The 21,917-nt window shown below is 38.4% G+C and overlaps 1 protein-coding gene across 9 annotated transcripts in view; it reads left to right on the top strand.

Annotated features, from left to right (window-relative positions):
- Positions 1–21,917, top strand: part of ANKRD26 (ankyrin repeat domain 26) — a 94,064-nt gene that overhangs the window by 63,090 nt on the left and 9,057 nt on the right. For 6 of the 9 annotated variants that reach the window (XM_045289830.1, XM_045289827.1, XM_045289832.1 and 3 more), the window contains 8 exons: positions 2,137–2,207; positions 2,517–2,610; positions 2,980–3,074; positions 4,312–4,441; positions 11,089–11,382; positions 12,543–12,760; positions 15,280–15,517; positions 20,210–20,255. In XM_045289830.1, the coding sequence (XP_045145765.1) occupies positions 2,137–2,207; positions 2,517–2,610; positions 2,980–3,074; positions 4,312–4,441; positions 11,089–11,382; positions 12,543–12,760; positions 15,280–15,517; positions 20,210–20,255 (1,186 nt within the window). Of the gene's footprint in view, positions 1–2,136; positions 2,208–2,516; positions 2,611–2,979; positions 3,075–4,311; positions 4,442–11,088; positions 11,383–12,542; positions 12,761–15,279; positions 15,518–20,209; positions 20,256–21,116; positions 21,335–21,917 lie in introns of those variants that run through there. The other 3 variants (XM_045289829.1, XM_045289826.1, XM_045289833.1) reach the window with 3 other exon arrangements.

Genomic DNA, 21,917 nt, shown 5'->3' with positions numbered 1-21,917 from the left:
CCACACCCATTCATTGGAGCTCCTCTCTCCCCATCCACACCCATTCATTGGAGCTCCTCTCTCCCCATCCACACCCATTCATTGGAGCTCCTCTCTCCCCATCCACACCCATTCATCGGAGCTCGCTCTCTCCCCATCTTGCAGGACCTTCTCTAGCTACTCTTTCAGTACCTGCCCATCCAGTTTCTGCAGAACATTTTGACTCCTAATTTCTCATTGCTTTTGTTATTTTTTTTCCCGAGAGAATATCTAGTCTTTTTAACTGTAAATTTGCCTAAGGATAGAGTATTATCTAGGATCTATGGCACTTATAATTATAGCAAGTTGAAAATTCTATCTTAACACTGTTAGGGTAATTTTAAGTGTTTTATACCATATCAAATAATTTCTCTGAGACAGTTATAATAACTAAGTTTTTATTCTAAAGTTCCTTTAAAGCAGTTAAATGTAACGCTGAAAGCATTAACTAATCAAGGAGAATTCTAAAATCACATGCTCATTGTTTGTATATTCTTTTGTTTTCTCTCACTATTTAAAAAATAGAAAGGTGCTAGAAGTGGGATTTACAGATCCGTGGCACTTTGGTGACTGGAAACCTGCAGGCACTGGCTTCTGACAGGCCCTGACAACTGACCTGGGCTAGCTGCTCTTCACTGTGCTTGCTCCACAGAGGCACTTGCTGAGGGTGCCCTGGCTGAGGAGCCTTCCTTCAGCAATGTTATTTTTGTTCTTAGGTGCTGTTGAGTCGGTTCCGACCCATAGCACCCTTATGCACAGCACACTGAAACCCTTCCTGGTCCTGCGCCATCCTCACAATTGTTCCTGGACTTGAGCCCGTTTTTGCAGCAGGGTGTCTGTCCCTCTTCTCGAGAGCCTGCTTTTGTGCTGCCCCTCTGAAACTGTTCTTTCCTGACAACATACCCCCCAAAATGTACGACCAAGTCTCGCCATGCTTGCCTCTTAGGACTTCTGACTGTAATTCAGCACTAGACCCTGTATTTTCCGGCTAATAGCAGAAGCTCATTTCTGACAGGCATGTATGTTATCCACTGCTTCACTGTGGAGGCACCATCTGTACTGCCTTGTAGTCTGTGATCATTCCCACTGAGTGGTAAAGTAGTAAAATGTAACAAAAGAGAAAGTAGACTATAAAAAGGAAAAGGTTCTTAGTGAGATTGGCAAAAGGTTTAAGAAGTACCAGGAGCATATTACTGTATATGCTCGAGTGTAAGCTGACCCAGATATCAGCTGAGGCACCTAATTTTAGCACCAAAACTACATTAAAAATGTGCTGGAAAACTCGGCTTATCCACAAATATATGCGGTATATAGCCTTCATACTTCCCTGTTTGATGCCACTTCCAGTGGTATATGAAATGTTTCATTATAACTTTCGTAGAGACCATTTCTGTTGGCAGACCACCAGAATAAACTATCAAATTTTACTGGAACATAAAATGCAGTAACAATGATAATGCTGGTAGCAAAGCCTTACATTGCTCATTATGCGCCAGATAATCTTATAAGGACTTTACCTATATTCCCCAGTACAATCTTCCCGACATCCAAGGAAGCAGATAGGATGTTTCTCTTCACTGTGGAGACATGGGAACTGAACAAATGCTTCAGAACCTGGTTCAGGCTGCACAACTAGTAACTGGTGGAGTTAGCTCGTGGGATTTGGACTCAGGCATTCTGGCTCCTGTGTTTCGTCTACTTCCCAAACTCTTGAGGGAAAAATCTGGTCCCTTAGAGCTACATCATAACTCTAATAGTCAATGACGTAGTCTTGACCAATCACACATTGCAAATTTAAAATTGCAGGTGATGTAGCAGTACTTGGAATATGAAAATATAAATTACTCACTTAATTTCTTATGTCTCCCAGTGTTCCCATTCCAGTAACTGGCTTATTCATCTGATAAAATATAATTTAAATGCAGCAGTCAGTGGATAATTTTGCAAAGGACCAGATAGTCTTTGTCTTGGACTCGGCAGGCCATAAGCTCCCTGTCTCAGCTGATAACCTCTGCCATTAGGTCATCAAAGTAGCCACAGACAGGATAGAAAAATAGGTGATGAGTGGACTTATACTGGATTACTAGTAAAAGCGATTTCTTTTCTTCTTTATTTCAGTATGAAGAATTACAGTGTCAACATGCTGAGGCAATGCAAAATGCTGAGAGGACACAAGATAACATGCAAAAGTATATTTTAAAGTCACACAGAAAATAGCTTGTATATTTGTGAAACAAATAAGCAATTCATTTCTTGTTTAATTTTTTTAGTTATGATAATAAGTACCAGTGTGTAATCCAGGGCAAAATGTCAACTTTAAACTACTTTGAAATGCATAATTTTTGCATATTATCTTTACCACCAAAAATATAACTATGAAAATGGTACAATTGACAGATTATCTACTTACTAAGTCTTAAGCATTTGTGTACTAATTGTATAATTATATATTTTAAAATCTATGTGTGAGAATAACTGTTTTAAAATACACGTTTTAGGCAGGAGGTGGAAAATGTGACATTAAAAGCTACAATCAAATTGCAAGAGGACAAAATTGAAACCCTTCATCAAAGCCTATTAAGTAAACGTTTGGTGTGTCAATCTCTTGATATCTCTCGTGCTAAAGAGAAACGATCGCTCTAATTGTGTCTGCGGAGTCCACCCTGGTGCTAGTGCCACCGAGCCAAGTCCCCTCCTATGAGCCGAGGAGAACTGCTCCTTAGGGTGTTCAAGGTGGGAGGGCCTTTCAGGAGGAGATCGCCAGACCGGCTATCCAAGTGGCCTCTGGCTGGGTTTAAACCACCGACCTTTCAGATAGTAGTTGAGTTTGTACCTCTTTGCACTGCTCAGGAGCCCCTGTCTAAACACCAATTACTCTCAAATTCATGAAAAATGCACATATTTTAAAAATAAAAGTGAGTACATTAAAAAACTAACGTTGCTTATTATGTTACTTTTAAGTCAGAAGATGAAAATGAAAAATTGAGAAAATCTTTGGAACATCGTTTGGACCAAGAAACACATAAAAACAATGAATTAGAAAAGGATATTGCTGGGTAAGACTTAAAAAAAACCTTTTAATTGTGATTTTAGATACAACTTTACAAAGCAAATTAGTTTTCCATTCCACAACTTAAAAACATTTTGGTTCATAACATTGATCACATACTGGGTAAGGTTTTAATACTTCAGATAGTTTCTATATATTAAACTATTGATGTAGCTGAAATTTCCCTTTATTTTATTAAAAACTAAATGTGTATTTGTTTTGCAGCTACATTTTCTTAGTTAAACCAACTACTTTAAAGTTTATTTAAGAAACGCATTTCACAATCTGAGACATTTTTGAATGCCCTTTGTATATACTGTTAACTGCAGTTCACCACCTACCTTGAGTTTATAGTACTACAAGCTATCTTTACTCTCTATGTAATCTTCTTTTCTTTTTGTAGTGTTCAGCCTTTCAACTTTAAAATGGTTAAAATCTAAACACTCATCTGTGCCGTTAACAGCACCAGAAATTAAACTATAAAATACAGCACTCATAAACAGACATGCCTATATTCGTGACTTCTAGAAGAAAATTAAAACGAACAGTTGTATCTCCACCATTCAAATTTTAACAACTAGAATCTTCCTAATGCCTTTAAATCCCCCAGGTTTGCTGATCCCTGAAATTTGTCCAGAGATCTGGTCCACGCTTTCCTTTCCTTTCATTCCTTCTCTTCGTGTCCTGCTGCTCTTTCGTTTTGTAGACACTGGCCCAGCAAAGGTCTCGAGATCTTTTAACACAGTTTTTAAGATGCTGTCGCCCATTCCCTTCCGGTTTCCTTTCCTGTGACGGTCTGCTTGTTTCCTAGGCTTCCTCAGTCAGTCTTCAGTTATTTCCCTTTTCTGTTCTCAAGCTTCTTGCTGTATTTTTTTGCCTCTTGTAGGCTGAGTAACAGGTTGACAGTATTTTTATGTCTTTTCAAAACTTTAGTAACGATGTGTTTCTTCTTAACCATAAACACAGATCTCTGTATATTGCCTGTTGTTAAATCATAGATTAGTATTTTACATTGACACACTAAAAAGGGTGTTAATAATTTATTTATAAGAACTTTATATATAGTTATATTATTAACCCTTTACCTGCCATCATATATTGCCACAGTGTTATTAACTTAGATAGTATGCTTACCAACAATCTTAAGAAGAGGCAAATGAGAAAGGATTATGATTTAGAGATTGTTTAAATAATTATTATATATTTACTATGAAAGAGCTTATTCAATATCTATATTTCTGCAGCCTTAAGAAATCATTAAAAGAAACAAAAAAGAAGTTGAATGAATACGAAACTGGAGACCTTTGTTTCCTTGGAGACTTACAAACAAGGAACATCGAGCTGGAAAGTCAGATGACCCCGTTACAAGAGAAGGTAATCTGTAATTAGTTTTGGGACTAAAGTCACTTAAGTTTGGGAAGTATAAATCACTCAGTGTTTTGAGGGTGGAATAGTTTTTTTCTACTAATTTTATATCCTCGATGCCAATGAAAAGGACAGCTTTTTGAGGTTATCACTGTTGTATAAAAAGGGCACATTGTTGAAATTGTTTTTGTCTATCGTGGCTAATAATCTAAATTGAAGCAGTCTACCAGTTGCTCGCCGCCTTCGAGTCAGTACTGGCTCTTAGCTAACTGTAGGACAGGGTAGAACCCCCTGTGAGTTTCCGAGGCTGTAACTGTTTTCAGAAGTAGGAAGCCTTGTCTTTCTCCTGTAGTCTATCAGAACAAGACCCCAAATCACTAGCACCAAATAAAATATTTTTGTAATTTTATTGAATTATAATTAGCACATCATATAATTTACTCATTTAAAATATACAACTCAATGTCTTTTAATATATTAACAAAATTGTACAACCGTTACCATGATCAATTTTAAAACATATTCATCATCTCTAAATGAAACCAAATACTCTTTAGCTATATCTGCCAATCTTCCCTCCTCCCCTCCCCTAGCCTGGGCAGCTACTAATCTACTCTTTTATTTTTATAGATATGCTTATTCTGGACAATTCTTATTCATGGACTCACACAGTGTGGCCCTTTATAACTGGCTTCTTTCATTTAGCGTACTATTGTCAAGATTTACCCACATTATAGAATATATTTATTTTTTCTTGTTCAATAGTATTCCTTTCTATGGATATGCACATTCTATTTTCCCGTTAATCAGCTTCCATTTTTCTGATGACTAATAATGTTGAATATCTTTGCATGTATTTATTGGCCATATGTATATTGTCTTTGGAGACTTGCCTATTCAAATCAGTTACCTTTTGGGGCTATTTGTTACTTAGTTATAAGAATTCTTTATCTTAGACACAAGTATATGATTTAAAATTATTTTCTTTAAATCAGTAGCTTAATTTTTCACTCTCTTAATATAGTATTCTTTGAAGTACAAGTTTTTGATTTTTATGAAATCCAATTTATCTACTCTTTTCTTTGATTACTTGCAAATTTGGCATTCTATCTAAGAATTCATTGTCAAATGCAAAGTTGTGAAGAATTTTTCTTCTGAGTTTTATAGTTTTAGGTCTTGTATTTTGAGTTAATGTTTACCGATGGTGTGAGGTTGGGACCCAAGTTAACTCTTTCATGTGTGGATATCCAGCTGCTCAGCACAATTTGTTGATGAGTTATCCTTTCTTGTTGGAAAGCAATTGGGTGTAAATATGAAGCTTTCTTTTTGACTCTGCAGTTCTTTACCATTGACCTATATGTATCTTTGTGCTAGTCCAAATCACATATTATGAGAGTTGTTTCCCAATCATTGAGCATATTACCTGAAGTCTTAGGTAATAATGAAAAGTCATTGTGGGGAAATGTCTTTAATTTTAGTCTTGTGGAACTTTTATTTCTAAAAACAACACGTGGTGTGTATATATATATATACATATATATATATATGAAACCAAATACTCTTTAGATATATCTGCCAATCTTCCCTCCTCCCCTCCCCTAGCCCGGGCAGCTACTAATATATATATATATATATTCCTTGGTGATGGGAAGTTACTAATATATATATATATATATATATATTCCTTGGTGATGGGAAGTTAGTTTTATGTATGATACAGAGATAGAGGCCATTCCTTTTCTTCATTCAAACCATTAGTCTTTCACCCTGGCTTCCTCCTTCACTTTCCTTGCCATTAAATCGTGGTCATGGGATCTGTTGTCTCATTCTGGTGCTTAGAAGGGACCTTCAAAAAGTTGCTGTGAAAATTAGAAAATCTTTTCGAATTGTCCGTGAATTTTTGGGAGCACCCTTGTACTTCATGATGCTTCACATTAAGTCATTACACTGTATAGACCCTATAGAGCTTGGCGGTGACTAGATCTGGGCTTCTAGGTGTCCTTTGGAAATCTGCAGCTCACGGTGGCATGCTCTTTGACCTGCTCCTTGTGCTAGCACTGGACCCTTACAGTCTCAGAAATCACAGCTCCTTAGTTCTTAAATACACAGAAAAGCATGCATAAACTCTACTTTATATTTTAGTACATGATACATGGTGCTATATTTCAATCCATTCAAAGAAAAACTTCAGGAGTGCAGTGCTTAAAATGTGGCATATGCAAGCAATTCCGTACAGTCAGATAACAGACAAATTATTAATTTGAATGTTAAAACTTTCAAGCTAATGTGTATGATATGGATAAGGATTGTGATACCAGATGAGATGGTCTTATCTGCCCACACAGACAAGCTTGATATGTAAGGCAAGGGGGAAATTGTGTATAATTTCTTAACATTCAGAGGACATTAACATTGCTTTTAAAACTGAGAACATTAAAAACTATAGTCCCATAGAAATTCTTAAATAGAGCTGCCTGTTGTCTGTCCTTTGGTATGCACCATATTTTTACACAGACAGCAAGAGGTCTGCTGAAATTTATTTGCCCACTGCTCCCTCCCCACTGGCAGGTTTTTTACTTAAGCACATGCTATGCCAATTTCTTCTTTTAATGTTGCTATAAAAAAATTAGTAGACCACAATTACAAAATATCTCGCAAGGGAGGGAGTGGTTGATAAATAAATGTAGACGGTGCGTGTTATTTGCATAAACATTGGTAGGCTGAATCATGAGAAGGATTTTCCCTCGACTCCTGGCTAGTTGGTACTCTTCTTTTTGAAGAAATGACCTGGGCCTGCAGCTGAGTAGTTATCTCAGTCTGTTTTATGCTCTGTGGACCCTCCAAAGTCCAAAGGCTTTTTTCTGTCTTGTGGTGTCTTGGTCTCTTTTGGTCCAAGGTAGCAAGCGATGTTTGTGCTACTGTAATCCCCTTTAAAACATTGTGAGTTTCCTATGAATTTTACTGGAGTCCATTCCATTGGAAAAGTTACTCTCAACATTTTTTGAGATATGTTCTTTTCCACTTGGTCTTCCTGAGAAGCTGTTTAATGTTTAAGACAGTACTCTTTTTGTTGTTGTTGTTGTTGTTATTTTTATTGGCTTATAATAACAAATGGTCATTATGGAAAATAAAACTACCAAAACATATATTAAAAATACAATTAAAAGGATAACTAAGTAGGGAGTTATTCCCTTCCTCCCATAGCAAGAGAATGAAGATCATGATAAGTGCGGGTTTTTTTCAGCTAGGTAGAGCTTATCTATCAAACCTCAAAATTCACTGCCATTGTATCAATTGCAACTAATCACAACCCTATAGGATAGAGTAGAACTGCCCCTGTGGGTTTCTGAGATGGTAACTCTGTATGGGAGTAGACAGCCTCATCTTTCTCCAGAGTGGCTGTTGGTTTTGGACTGCTGACCTTGTGGGTCGCAGCCCAGTGTGTCACCCACTACACCACCAGGGCTCCTCAGAGTCTATCTATTGAGCCAGTATAATGGTAGTTGAGGATAGTAAATTTCAGTGAATTCCAAATATCATTTGAGGACAGCTAAGTTATTAGGGAGCTTTGAAAAATAGAAAATGGCTAGACTCCCACTCTCAGAAACATTGATTTCCAAACCAGGAGTTTGCTTCTAGAAGTAAATTTGAAAAATAACCGTGTTGAATAGAAGGCTATAATAGAGTGCCATTTGCCTGGGCTCACAAGTACAAGATTCTCAAATGTTGATGTCTACCTCTAGCTCTACATGTGGTTGTGCTAAAAGCATTAATTTTCTTTTTAAGAAAATTAATTTCTTAACTTCAAGCAATGTGCTTTTTCTAAAGGTCACTGGTCATATGGCTCTTATGAGGGGGTATCCCCCTCCCCCCCCAAATGGGACAAAGCTCCGCTGATCGGAGCTTTCATAGTTTGCATTTTCCAGCTAGGTGAGCTTCAAGCAACTCATTCTGAGTTAGTACATCCAGTGGCATCACCTGGGGAGGTTCTCTCTGGTCACAGTGAATTTTTTCTTTTTAAAACCATTTTATTGGGGGCTCATTCAACTCATCACAATCCATATATACATCCATTGTGCCAAGCACATTTGTACATTTGTTGCCATCATCCTTCTCAAAACATTTGCTTTCTACTTGAGCCCTTGGTATCGGCTCCTCATTTTTACCCCTCCCTCCCTGCTCCCCTCTCGCTCATGAACCCTTGATAACTTATAAATTATTATTATTTTATCATATCTTACACTGTCCTATGTCTCCCTTCACTCACTTTTCTATTGTCTGTCCCCCAGAGAGGGGGTTATGTGTAGATCCTTGTGATCAGTTCCCCCTTTCTTCCCAACCTTCCCTCTACCCTCCTGGTATCACCACTCACCATTAGTCCTGAGGGGTTCATCTGTCCTGGATTCCCTGTTTCCAGTTCTTATCTGTATCAGTGTACAGCCTCTGGTCTAGCTGCATTTGTAAGATAGAATTGGGATCATGATGGTAGGGGAAGGAAGCATTAAAGAACTAGAGGAAAATTGTATGTTTCATCTATGCTATACTGCACCCTGACTGGCTCATCACCTCCCCACAGCCCTTCTGTAAGAGGATCCCATTGACACCTTGTGACCACATAGGCTGGTGTGCTTCTTCCATGTGGGCTTTGTTGCTTCTCAGCTAGATGGCTGCTTGTTTATCTTCAAGCCTTTAAAACCCCAGACATTATGTCTTTTGATAACTGGGCGCCATCAGCTTTCTTCACCACATTTTCTTATGCACCTGCTTTGTCTTCGGCAATTGTGTCAGGAAGGTAAGCATAATGGAATGCCTGTTTAATAGAACAAAGTGTTCTTACATTGAGGGAATACTTGAGTGGAGGCCTAATGTCCATCAGCTACCTTAATACTAAAGCTATAAATATATGCACATCGATATATTTCGCCATCATCATATATAAATATATTTAAATATGTACATGCCTGTATTTAGACCTCTAAATGCCCTTTGCCTCCTAGTTTGTTCCTCTATTTCCTTTGACTTTCCTCTTGTCCCACTATCATTCTCAGCCTTCATTTGGGTATCAGTAATTCCTCTCGGCTATATTGCCCTTGATCAAGGCCTCCCTACCAGGCCTCTTACACCCTCCTCGCCACTGATTTTGGATCACTTGTTGTTCCCTTGTCCCTGGGTTTGTTAATACCCACTTCCTTTCCCCCCGCATCCCCCTCTCCCATGCCCCCCCCCCACCATCGGTCTGTAGTTTTCTCCTCCAGATTGTTTATCCTGCCTATCTTATCTAGATAGACCTGCAGAGATAATAATATGCACAAAAAACAAGACAGAGAAAAACAAAGCAACAAAAGAAAACAACAACAAAAACCAATGACAAAATAAAGAAAAGCCTGTAACTAAGTCAAGATCTGTCTGTTGACCTTTAGGAGTGTTTTCTGGTTAAGTCAGAAGGGGTGCCATGCCCGGGCCCCAAAGTCTACTTTTGGTATTCCCTCGGGACTTCCCTCCTCTGCTCCCCTTGCTGTTCTGTTGCACGCCCTTAGTGGTTTGCCTGGTGTGGTGGGGTCAGATCAGGCGCAATTCCCGCACTGTGTCTCCAGTGATCTCCCCCTTAGGGCTGTGGGTCTGTGAGGGATGTAAGGCAGTGCTCTTAAAGATTCATACATCCTTCTGCTCTCTAATGAATTTGAGATACCATTTTAAATCTTCCCAAGGTCTTAACAGGGTTTTGCAGATAAGGCCTGCCATTGCCTTTGGAGCACGTTTTCCTGACAGCTCATGGATTGATGTGAGCCAAAGTCATTTCTTCATTTGGACATTATTTGACATGTAGAGAAACTATAAATATGAAACAGATAATATATTTGAACTGATGAAGCCCCAGTTCTTTTATATTGACCAATCTTTCTTTAGCTTCTCTCTAGCCTCTAATATTTTACTTTCAGTTGCTACTAATCAACAGTCTCCTTTTTTCTAGAGTTAATATCTTTTTTTTAAAACTTGCCTTTAAATCCTTACTGTCAGCCCCCTCAAGGATCACCTGGCTTCCTCTCTTTGAGCCTCTGGGTTTTCAGTCATACTTTTGTGGTCTTTTCAGCTTCTGGATGCCGCCTTTTAGGAGTGGTCCCAAAGCCACTCCTACATGTTTCAGATTTGTTTTCTTTTCGTTGTTTTGTTTTATTTTAAGCCACAGCATCCTACTCTTTAGAGTCATTAGCAGTTATTTATTTTGCTCCATAAGACACTTAAATCTTAGTGCCTCAAAACAACATATATTTTGCTCAGGAATCTATAGCTTACGCCAACAAAGCTCAGTGAAGTCAGCCCATTTCTTGTCTATTAAATGGACACGTGTAGGTGGGGAGTGCTGTTTAAGTGACTCACAGACATTTTGAGGAGCAACAACATGTGAAAACTCATAGCAAATAAAATACAGTATAGAATTGAGTGCAGAAATTGGGTGGCAAAGATAAAGGAAATAAATTTTTCTGGTTCTTTGTAGTTACAACTTTGTTCCTGATTTTTAGAGTGATGCAAGCGATCATACTGTAAGAACATGGGTATTTTCTTACAATTAATTTATTTTAAGTTTGTATTAATATTGAGTTAGACAGTTCTTCCGCCTACTTCCTTTATTGTTAAAGTATATTATTTTATTCAAGCAGATTAATAATCTTACAGAACAACTGGAAACTTCATATTCAAAATGTCAACACTTGGAAATACAAAAGCAAGCCCTTCAACAGGAATTAGTAGCTGTGAAAGACGTACAAAGGAAATGTGGAAAACTGGAGAAGAGGAAGGACAAGTTAGAACAGAAAGTTGGACACCTCAGAAGTCAACTGGAAAAGAGTGCGATAGACTACGCTCAAGTAGAGCAGTATAAGCGGGATGTTGAGGAGAAGGCCACGCAGGAATTAGTAGAAAAACTAAAACAAGTCAACCTGTTTTTACAGGTAAACCTTTCATCGGTTCTCTGCTTTCATTCATGGAAGTGTGTGTGTTTACTTTGTTTTGGGTCATTTGTTTTTGTGTTAGTCTGGGTACTTTAAAGAAACAAATCCACAGAATAATCCATGTATAGGAGAGTTTTATATAAAGGTTAAGTGCACATCAAGAAAACATCCCAACCCAGTGCTGCCACAAGTCCAACATTAACCCATATGTCCAACACCAATCCACAAAGTACTCCTCCATCTCACAAAACACATGCAGTGATGCCGACTGCAGGAGGAAAGCCAAATCAGTGAGCTTGTGAGCATCTCAGCACTGGCAGGGGTCTCCACACGGCTGCTCCAGCACCCAGGGCTGCATCAGGGTAGGTCCATGTGGCTTCTTCTCGGGGATGTCTTGCAGGAAGTGAGCCTTACCAGCTGAAGCAGGGAATTGGCTAAGGCAGCTGCACCCTGGTCTGACCATCAGAGAGCAAGAGATCCGAAAACTCGAAAGGCGAGGCTCACCTAGCCATTTATCCCTCCGCCCTTCAATGAACCCTACATGTGTTTATCGGCCAGGTTGGCACAATAAACTAACTCAGTTTTCTAGATTGTTAGAAAGTTGCATTTGTTTCTCTCTTTAATATGTCAGTTTGATCGTTATTATTAATAAATTACTCTTAGAGAATAAGGATTCGCTTTAGAGAATCACTTGATTATTAAGTCTAGTTACTATAAAACAGGAGTACTAACAGGCAGAGAAAAAAGTTATGATTTTATAAATGTCCCATACTCTTGGTTTAGTCTTGATATGTTTTTTATGTACTGTATGTGCTCGTATATAAACTAAGTTTTTTAGCACATTTTTAATGCAGTTTTTGTGGTAAAATTAGGTGCCTTGGCTGATATTTGGGTTGGCTTACAATCGAGTATATACCATAATTATTGTTCCTTGAATGATGAACCCACATAAGTAATAACTTAAGAATGATTCAAAGTTATTTGTACTAGGTATGTCACTTGATATTAGTGACTTTTAAACTTGGGCCTTTAAAAAAAATCCTTATTTTTTACATACTTAGAATTGCTCTAAGAATCACTGACAAAAACTTAAGGAAACAATGCATTATAATTATTCACATTATCAATATTTTTCAATGTATCCTTTTAATTGGTTTTAGACGCAAGCAGTTTCCCAAGAGAACTTAGAGTATTTAAGAGAAGAACATAATGCTTCAATGAGAAGTCAGATGGAAATGAGAATGAATGAGCTAGAATCTGAACTTTCTAAAATGAAAACTTCCCAAAATGATTCTCAGAAAACAGAAACAGAAAAATACAAAGAACTCTATTTTCAAGAATTACAACTGAAAACGGAATTGTCAAGTAAACTAGAAAAGTAAGTCAAAATGGAAACACTGAAAATAAATTTAACTCATTAATATACCTTAAAATAGCAGTTCTCAACCTGTGGGTAACAACCCCTCTGGGGGTCGAATGACCTTTCACAGGGGTCTCCCAATTCATAACAGTAGCAAAATGACAGTTATGAAGCAGCAACGAAAATAAATTTATGGTTGGGGGTCACAGGAAGGTTGAGAGCCACTGCCTTAAAGCCCCTTTTTAACGAGCCAGTTTCATGAGGTAAGAAGTGAAAACTAGATAATATAAGTTGGGAAATAATATTAGTAAATCAATTTATCTTTATAATGTTACTGGAAGAGATATTTTATATCTCTTCCCTTTTTTGGTTTTATTTGGCTTTACTATCATTTTCTTTATTACATAGTAAACCTGATCTACTTGTTTAAAGTTATTTTTGAAGTTTTATGATTGACACATATTTTTTAGTATATAATTGCTCATCAGTATTCCCTTAAGTAGAAATATTAACAATTGAACTGTTTTTGAGAAGGTGAGCTCTGGTGGTTTGCAAGCATTGAGCTTCTAACGTACAGGTTGGTAGTTTGAGCCCACCCAGCAGCTTTTCACAGAAGACTTGGCAATCTGTTGACTTCAGCCAAGAAAACACTCCGGGGCGGTTCTACTATGTCCCATGGAGCCACTTAGGGTCAGAGTGACTCAGTGACACCTGATAGCAAGCAAAACAAATACCTGACCTACTGCTGTGAGGGGAGCCCTGGTGGAACAGAGTAGAAGTACCCCATAAGGTTCCATGGCTAGCATTTTTACCACGTTGTACTGTTTCTACAAGCTGATGAAGCACTGGAAGCACTCACTTGCTTATTGCCAGGAAATTTGGAAGATTGCTACTTGACCAACTGACAGAAAGAGATCCATATTTGTGCCCATTCCAAAGAATAGTGACCCAACAGAATGTTCCAACTACAGAACAGTATCATCGATAACACTTGCAAGTAAAATTTTACTTAAGACCGTCTTTCAGTGCTTGCAACAGTACATTTAGTGGGAACTACCTAAAGTTCAGGCTGAATTCAGAAGGAGATGTAGAACAAGGGATATTATTATTGCTGATGTCAGATGGATCTTGGCTCAAAGAAAAGAATACTAGGAAGGTATTTGTGTTTCATTGACTCTGCAAAGGCATTCGGCTTTGTGGATCATACTAAATTATGGATCACCTTGAGAAGAATGGGACTTCCAGAACACTTCCTTGTGTTCATGCAGCCCTTGTACGTGGATCAGAGGCAGTTGTGAGAACAGAATGAGGGAATACTATGTGGTTTAAATTCAGGAAAGGTGCACATTATGGTTGTGTCCTCTCACCAGACTTGTTGAGTCTCTCAGCTGAGCAAATAGAGAAACTGGATTATATGAAGAATACTGTAGCATCAGGATTGGAGAAAGGCTTATTAACAACTTACAATATTCAGATGACACAACCTTGCTTGCTGATTGAAGATCAAGAATTGCAACCTTCAGCATGGATAACAACTCAATGTCAAGAAGACCAAAATCCTCACAACTGGACCAACAGGTGGCATCATGATAAATGGAAAACACGTTGAAGTCATAGAGTTTGTCTCACTTGGATCCACAATCAATGCTCAAGGAAGCAGCAGTCAAGAGATCAAATGACACATTGCATTAGGTAAATCTGATGCACACGACCTCTTTCGAGTATTAAAACACAAGGATATTACTCTGTGAACTATAAGGTGCACTTGACCCAAGCCATGGTATTTTCCATTACCTCTTATGCATGTAAAAGTTGGATATTGAATAAAGAAGGCCAATGAAGAACTGATACATTTGAGTTGTGGTGCTGGAGAAATACTGAAAGTTCCACGGACCGCTAAAAGGATACTGCTGTTCCACTTTGGAAGAAGTAGGGCAGAGTGCTCCCTATGGGCAAGGATGGCAAGACTTCACCTTCGTATTTTGGACGCATTGTCAGGAGAGACCAGTCCCTGGAGAAGGACATCGTGCTTGGTAAAGTGGAGGGCCATTGAAAAGGAAGTAGGAAAGCCCGCAACGAGATGGCTTAGCACAGTGATTGCACCAATAGACTCGGGCATAGGAAACAGCTGTGAAGATGGCACAGGACTGGACAGTGTCTCATTCTGTTATGCAAAGGGTCCTATGGGTTGGGGCTGTCTTGGTGGCACTTAACCAGAACAACAATTTTTACTAAGCTCGCCACCACTTCTTTCTCTGGTAGAACAGCTGGTGTTCAAACACCTATTTGTCATTTAGCAGCTGAGTGCTTGAACTGCCCTGCCACCAGGGTTCCTTCTTCACAACAACCTATGTAACGTATCCCAAAGGGAATGTTCTAGCACTTGTATATGAACTTGTTGATACTTTCATTATCACCAGGCTTTCAGACCAACCGTTCTTTATAGTTTAGCCATGATAACAACACTGAAGAAAACAGAATCATTTAGAAAACAGTGAAATGGATGAATATATATTTTTTTAATGTCATCTTCACAGGGCCAATGAGAGACTCTCAGACATCAGTGGAAAACTAGCCATGGAAAAACAACAGAACCAACAGAACCAGTCTTTCCTCAACAGCCTCATGACAAGACCCGCCCTGGAGACACCTTTTGTAGGAACTGCTCAAATTAGTTCTGTGTTTGCTAGAAATCTCCCCCGAGAATATATTGGGGTTTCTCCCACAAGTAGGCACTGGCATCCAACCGATAACATCGACACCTACCTGGCTAAGGTTTGTTACATTACATTTTAGGTTGCAGATTTCTAATATTTTTAATTTGGTGAAATACTGAGCTATTTAAGCGATGTGTGTGTGTTAAGTAAAAGTCATAATTATGCAAGAAAGAGACAGACTTCATCTCTTTTTTTTTCTTTAAATATCTGGATTTCTCTAACTTAAAGGGAAACAGTTATATCGCTGATTGATTTGTACGCATTGGTGAAGCTCTCTTTCACCACATTGGTAACATTTCACATCGATTCCATCTCCCACCACTACAGTCATTTTAGTCTTGTCAGCTGATTCTGTCATAGTGCTAATAGATAACTGCATGTACATTCTGCTAATTTTTGGTTTCGGATTTCACATTCTTGTTCAATTGTGAAATGTTTTATCCTCTGTGTCAGTAGTAATTTTACAGTTTCTTCTTTTTTAAATCATTTTATTGGGGGCTTGTACAACTCCTATCACAATCCGTACATGCATCCATTGGGTCAAGCACATTTGTACATTTGTTGCCATCATCATTCTCAAAACATTTGCTTTCTACTTGAGCCCTTGGTATCAGCTCCCATTTTTCCCCTCCCTCCCCACTCCCTCCCTACAGACCCTTGATAATTTATAAATTATTATTATTTTGTCATGTGTTACACTGTCTGATGTCTCCCTTCATTCACTTTTCTATTATCTGTCCCCCAGAGAGGGGGTTATAATTTATTCCCCTTTTCTCCCCCACCTTCCCTCCACCCTCCTGGTATTGCCACTCTGAGCACTGGTCCTGAAGGGATCATCTGTTCTGGATTCCCTGTGTTTTCAGTTCATATCTGTATCAGTGTACATCCTCTGGTATAGCCGATTTGTAAGGTGGAATTGGGATCTTGATAGTGGCGGGGGAGGAAGCATTAAAGAACTAGAGGAAAGTTGTATGTTTCATCGTTGCTATACTACACCCTGACTGGCTCGTCTCCTCCCCACGACCCTTCTGTACGGGGATGTCCAGTTGCCTATAGATGGGCTTTGGGTCCCCAATCTGCATTCCCCCTCATTCACAATGATATGATTTTTGTCCTTTGATGCCTGATAACCTGATCCCTTCAACACCTTGTGATCACACAGGCTGGTGTGCTTCCTCCATGCGGGCTTTCTTGCTTCTTAGCTAGATGGCCGCTTGTTTTATCTCAAGCCTTTAAGACTCCAGACTATGTCTTTTGATAGCCGGGCACCATCAGCTTTCTTCACCACATTTACTTATGCAACTGCTTTGTCTTCAGCAATCATGTCGGGAAGGTGAGCACCAGGGAATGCCAGTTTAATAGAACAAAGTGTTCTTACATTGAGGGAGTACTTGAGTGGAGGCCCAATGTCCACCTGCTACCTTAATACTAAACCTATAAATATATGCACATAGATCTATTTCCCCATCACCATATATAAATATATTTACATATGTACATGCTTGTATTTAGACCGCTATAAATGCCTTTGCCTCCTACTTCTTTCCTTTATTTCCTTTTACTTTCCTCTTGCCCCACTATCATGCTCAGCCTTCATTTGGGTTTCAGTAATTCCTTTTGGTTACATTGCCCTTCATCAAGCCCGACAAGGCCTCTCACACCCTTCTCGCCACCGATTTTGGATCACTTGTTCCCTTGTTCCTGGGTTTGTTAACATCACTTCCTTCCCCCCATCCCTCCCTCTCCCATGTCCCCCCAGAACCATCTGTCTCGTTGTTTTCTTCTCCAGATTGTTCATCCAGCCTATCTTATCTAGATAGACCTGCAGAGATAATAATATGCACAAAAACAGGACAGAGCAAAACAAAGCAACAAAACAAAACAACAGAAACCAATGATTAAAAAAAAGAAAAGCCTGGAAATAGTTCAAGGTCTGTTTGTTGACCTTTAAGAGTGTTTTCCAGTGGAGTATGATGGGGTGCCACACCCTGGCCCCAAAGTCTATTTTTGGTACCCCCTCGGGACTTTTTTGCTCTGCTTTCTTTGCTGTTCTGTTGCACGCCTTTAGTGTTTTGCCTCAGAGTTGTGGGGTCAGATCGAGTGCAATTCCTGCACTGTGTCTCCAGTGTTGTCCCTTGTAGCTATGGGTCAGTGAGGGATGTCGTGTCTGGTGGTGGGGCCGGCCATATGGTCCTCTCTGTGCATTGGCTGCTCTGAGCAGGGATATCATCCTCATTGGTTCCTCATTCAATGATATAGTATTATAAATACAGAAGTTAAAATAAGCCTGAACCAGTACATCACTAGAAAATTTTATAGCACATAAAATTATTTTCTTAGAAGAATTCATTGGTAAGAATTTAACTTAAAATTTTATCTCAGGCAGCTTTATAAAAAGCTTTATAATTATTATAAACTATATCATTTTTTTTTCTCTTCAAAGCTTTTCTAGTACTTATAGTATCCAAGACAATGGATGGTACAAACTACTCAGTCAATGTTTTTAAATCTGTTTCAAATCAAAAGATTTATTTTAATTTTTGGTGCACTGTCACTTTAAAATTCTTCCCTATTATTTATTTTAGTAATGTTGCTATTTCTTACATATCCACTTAATTTAGCAATAAGTTCCCTAAATGTTGTTATATGAATATCTCAAAGACAGAAATTACAGGTCTTAAGATTTACGTTTTTTATGTGGTAGAACGTTGTTTGAGCCGTGACCATTTGTTCCCAAGCAGGAATAGAGTGCCTGTTTCTTTCATCCGGGCAAAGCCTGCCTATCTGAATTTCAGCTCTGGCATCTCTCTTTGCTTGTTTCATATGCGTGAGGCTCATCCGGTGTTTGTCCTTTTGCAACCGATAAGGAGGTGTATTGGCGGCCACTGGCAGAAGCTATGATAATAGTTTCTGTTCATTCTTATTCATAACTTTAGAATTTACTATTTGGCTACAGCAACTTTTTTCATAGCTCAAGCTTGCACTTTATTACAGGACTTTTATGGGTTCATTTCTCTTGAGTTAAATCTAACCATCTACATTTTCCTGATTAGGAGGAATTAGCTAGCATAGTAGAACTGGGGGCTCAATTAGAGGACAGGTCTGCCCCTAATTGGCTTGGTGACCTCCCAGAAGCTAGATAATCTCTCTAAGGCTGTATTTTCTCCTCTGTAAAATTAGGGAGGTTGACTAAATCATTAACCTTCATGCATTAAGAAAAAAAAAGACCCTTTGTGTTTGTTTTCAAGGAGCTTCGTGAAACCATATTAAGTGAGGCAGAAACAAGTACAGGGGTCTGGCTAGCTCAGATGGGGGGGAGTCCTTGTATGAGTCATGAAGGTTGTCTCACGATAATCGCGACATTTGTCCTCTGTGCTTGATGAATTTCACTTTGCACAGTGACCTCCAGGTTAGTCCGTGGTCTGCATTGTGTCAGGGTTCATCCCTGTTCGTAACCCTGCATCTTGTTGCACTTGTAATGCCTCCATTCTTCCCCCACGGGGCATTTAGGGTTTCCCATCACCGTGCTGCCTGAATAGTGCAACGATGCACAGGGTGTGCACCTCCGTCACCACTGTATTTAGCAGAAAAGAATCCAACTGATGTTTGTGTGCCGATCCTGTCACGTTGCTGAATTATAACTTAGCTCTAACAAGTTTCTTTCCGTGTCTGGGATTTCTTATGTATAGAATCATATTGTCTGCTAGTAAAGGTTTGCTTCTTTGCCTATATAGATGTCTTGAATCCCTGTTTTCTGCTTGCTAGCTTGGGTTAGGATTTCCAGCCCACTATTCAAAAGGAATGGAAATAAAGCGGGCTTCCTTTCCACCTTCTTTTGGAAGTCCCTCTGTCTGCACACTCAGGGACTTAAGAAAGTTTGGGGAAAAGTGAAATGAAAAGCTAATGGAACTTTTTCAAGCCTCTGAATAAAACTGTTTCTAATTCCAGAAAGTCATAAATCAACTATATTTGAAATCTGATTTCAAATCTTTTCAAACCTTTGTTTATCCTTCCTGCAAGCAAATTTTTCTTGATTCTTTGTATGCACTTGAATAAAGTGTTATAACCATAACATAGATTTCACAATATTTTTTGCTACATCTTTTATCAGTTGAATATTCACTTCAAACTAAGGTAGTACCACATTCTTCAGTTTATGGACTAATGATCTACTGAAAAATTAAAGGTACAGATATTTTTTTAAGTTTTAATTTCTGAAAATAAGGACTGGAAATTTCATTTGATTTTTAAGGAAAAATCTATATTAAAGTCAAAGAACTGACTTAGCTATTATAAAAGGCAATGTTTTATTAAGAATGATAAAGTAATGCATTCAATATACAAAGTGTGACTTGAATTATTTAATTGTTATACCAATAAGATCAGGTTCCACTTTTTAGAAAATGATATATATTCAATAGGTCAATATTTGGATTTTTATCAGAGTCATTTAAGCAATATTTTATATGTTTTCTCTGTTACCTGGAACTAAAATAAATAGAAAAAATGTTTAATTTGCCTGTTGTTCTATTTAATGAATTCCTAAATTGGGTTTAATTTCTAAAGTGTTATTTAAATGATGATTACATTTTATAAAGATAAGTGTGATCCTTACTAAATTGTCTTTCCTTTTCATTGGAACTTAGGTGGAGTTTACATTTCAGATCATTATTTTTATGCTCACCCACTTAATCAACTAAATTATGTCTTGTTTAATGTAACATTATAAATAATATTTGACTTATTTCAGATGCAGGAGGAATTGCAAAACAATATAACTAGAGAACTGGAGGAAGGTATGTTGATAAATTTTATTAATTACATTTAGATATTGAGTAAATGAAATTAAGTATTAAATTATTTCTCAATGTACATCTTAAGAAAATAAATCATAAATATTCATAATGAACATAATTATTCCTAATACTTCTATCATGTTCCATATATTTAAAAAATCTTTTAAAGGTATGTGGCTCCCTTTTTATTTCTGACTACACTCTCTATTCTGTCCTTCCATTTCTGCAAGCTACTAGCCTGAACACTGACGTTTTTTTCAGAAAACGTAGGCCTCATCCAATCCTGCTGTCAGTGATAGCACAGGAGCCTGAAAAGGCAGCGAGTCTAGTGCTAGGCAAATCGCTCTCACTGTGACAGCTTGATTTGATCATTCGCTTGGTTATTGGTCCCCTTCTGACCTCAGAATAAACTCCAAATTCTTTTTCATGAAATGAAACTACTCAGATCACTTCATTTCTTGCCAAGCTAACCAGCCTTACCTCTTTTCACCACCCTACTCTTCCCCGTTGACCTAGCATCAAAGCCAAACTCACACATTTCCCAGTGTTCTTCCTCATGTCTCGTTCTGCACAGGCTGCTTCCTCCATCTGGCAGATTTCTGACTTGTCCTTACAGGACACCTCCACCCCACAGCCTCCAGTATGTACACAATCCTAGGACAGTTATCCCTCCTGTGCATTCCAGGACTGCTCTGTTTTAAGGATAATGACAATTAATTCATTGTGTAACTATTGAAGATTATATTTAATTGTAACCTAGTATCTTGCATTTATACTGATAAAGTTATCAACTTTTTTTTACTGATTTAGACTTAATTAGCAAGTATTTTAGAAAGCATAATTCTTTCATTTTCTTTCTAGCTCATGGTGAATTAGAATCGGACATGTTTAGAATCTCTCCTATGGGATCTAGGAATATATTTAAGTAAATTGAGGTCCAATATTGAAAATATCACAAGAATATGGACATATTTTGAAGAAAAACTCTGTGCTATGAAGGATAAATACTAAAAGTTTACTTACTGGACTATTTATGTCACATTTGGAAATCTTTATTAAAAGAAAATATTTTTGTACAATGTGTGTTTGATGAAACTTTATACACTTGAAACTGTATTTTTGGAGATTGTTTTAGGGTACGAAAGACACCCCAATCTCAACTAGAATTTTTTTTCAACTATAATTTCAGGGCCACATTTATTAGCAGGACAAAGACACAGACACATCACCCAAATGAGAAAGGCATCTGAGACTCCCGTTAGAAAGCTAGAAAACAAACCATGGAACCCAAGACACGGTCACACACTCCTGGTCGGTGGGAGACCGATGCGTCACAGTTACAGGGGGACTATAGGAGCAGGAACTGGGCCATACTTGGGGTACGTTCATTATGTTAGGTAGAAGAGCTTTCAAGATTGGACCAGGGCCTTCTGACCAATGCAGTCAGGGCCCAACTCGTGACTATGTACTGCCCATCAAGGACACCCAAGGAAGCCCCTCAGGTAGACTGCCCTCCCCGGGACAGCTGCAGAGGGGTGGGGGTAACCTACTTTCCAAAGCACTCTGCCTGGGGGCAAGATGGTCTCATCTCTAGTTAATGAACAGAAGGGATCCCAGGGAAGTTGAATCCACGTGGGACTCTGCAAAGGGAGTTGGGGATCT

The sequence above is a fragment of the Echinops telfairi genome, unplaced genomic scaffold, assembly GCF_000313985.2.
Source record: "Echinops telfairi isolate 266 unplaced genomic scaffold, ASM31398v2 ScPeMD7_31;HRSCAF=116, whole genome shotgun sequence".
In the NCBI taxonomy this organism is placed as follows: domain Eukaryota; kingdom Metazoa; phylum Chordata; class Mammalia; order Afrosoricida; family Tenrecidae; genus Echinops; species Echinops telfairi.
The sequence above is the reverse complement of the archived record's forward strand: the minus strand, read 5'-3'. Positions and strand labels throughout refer to the sequence as shown.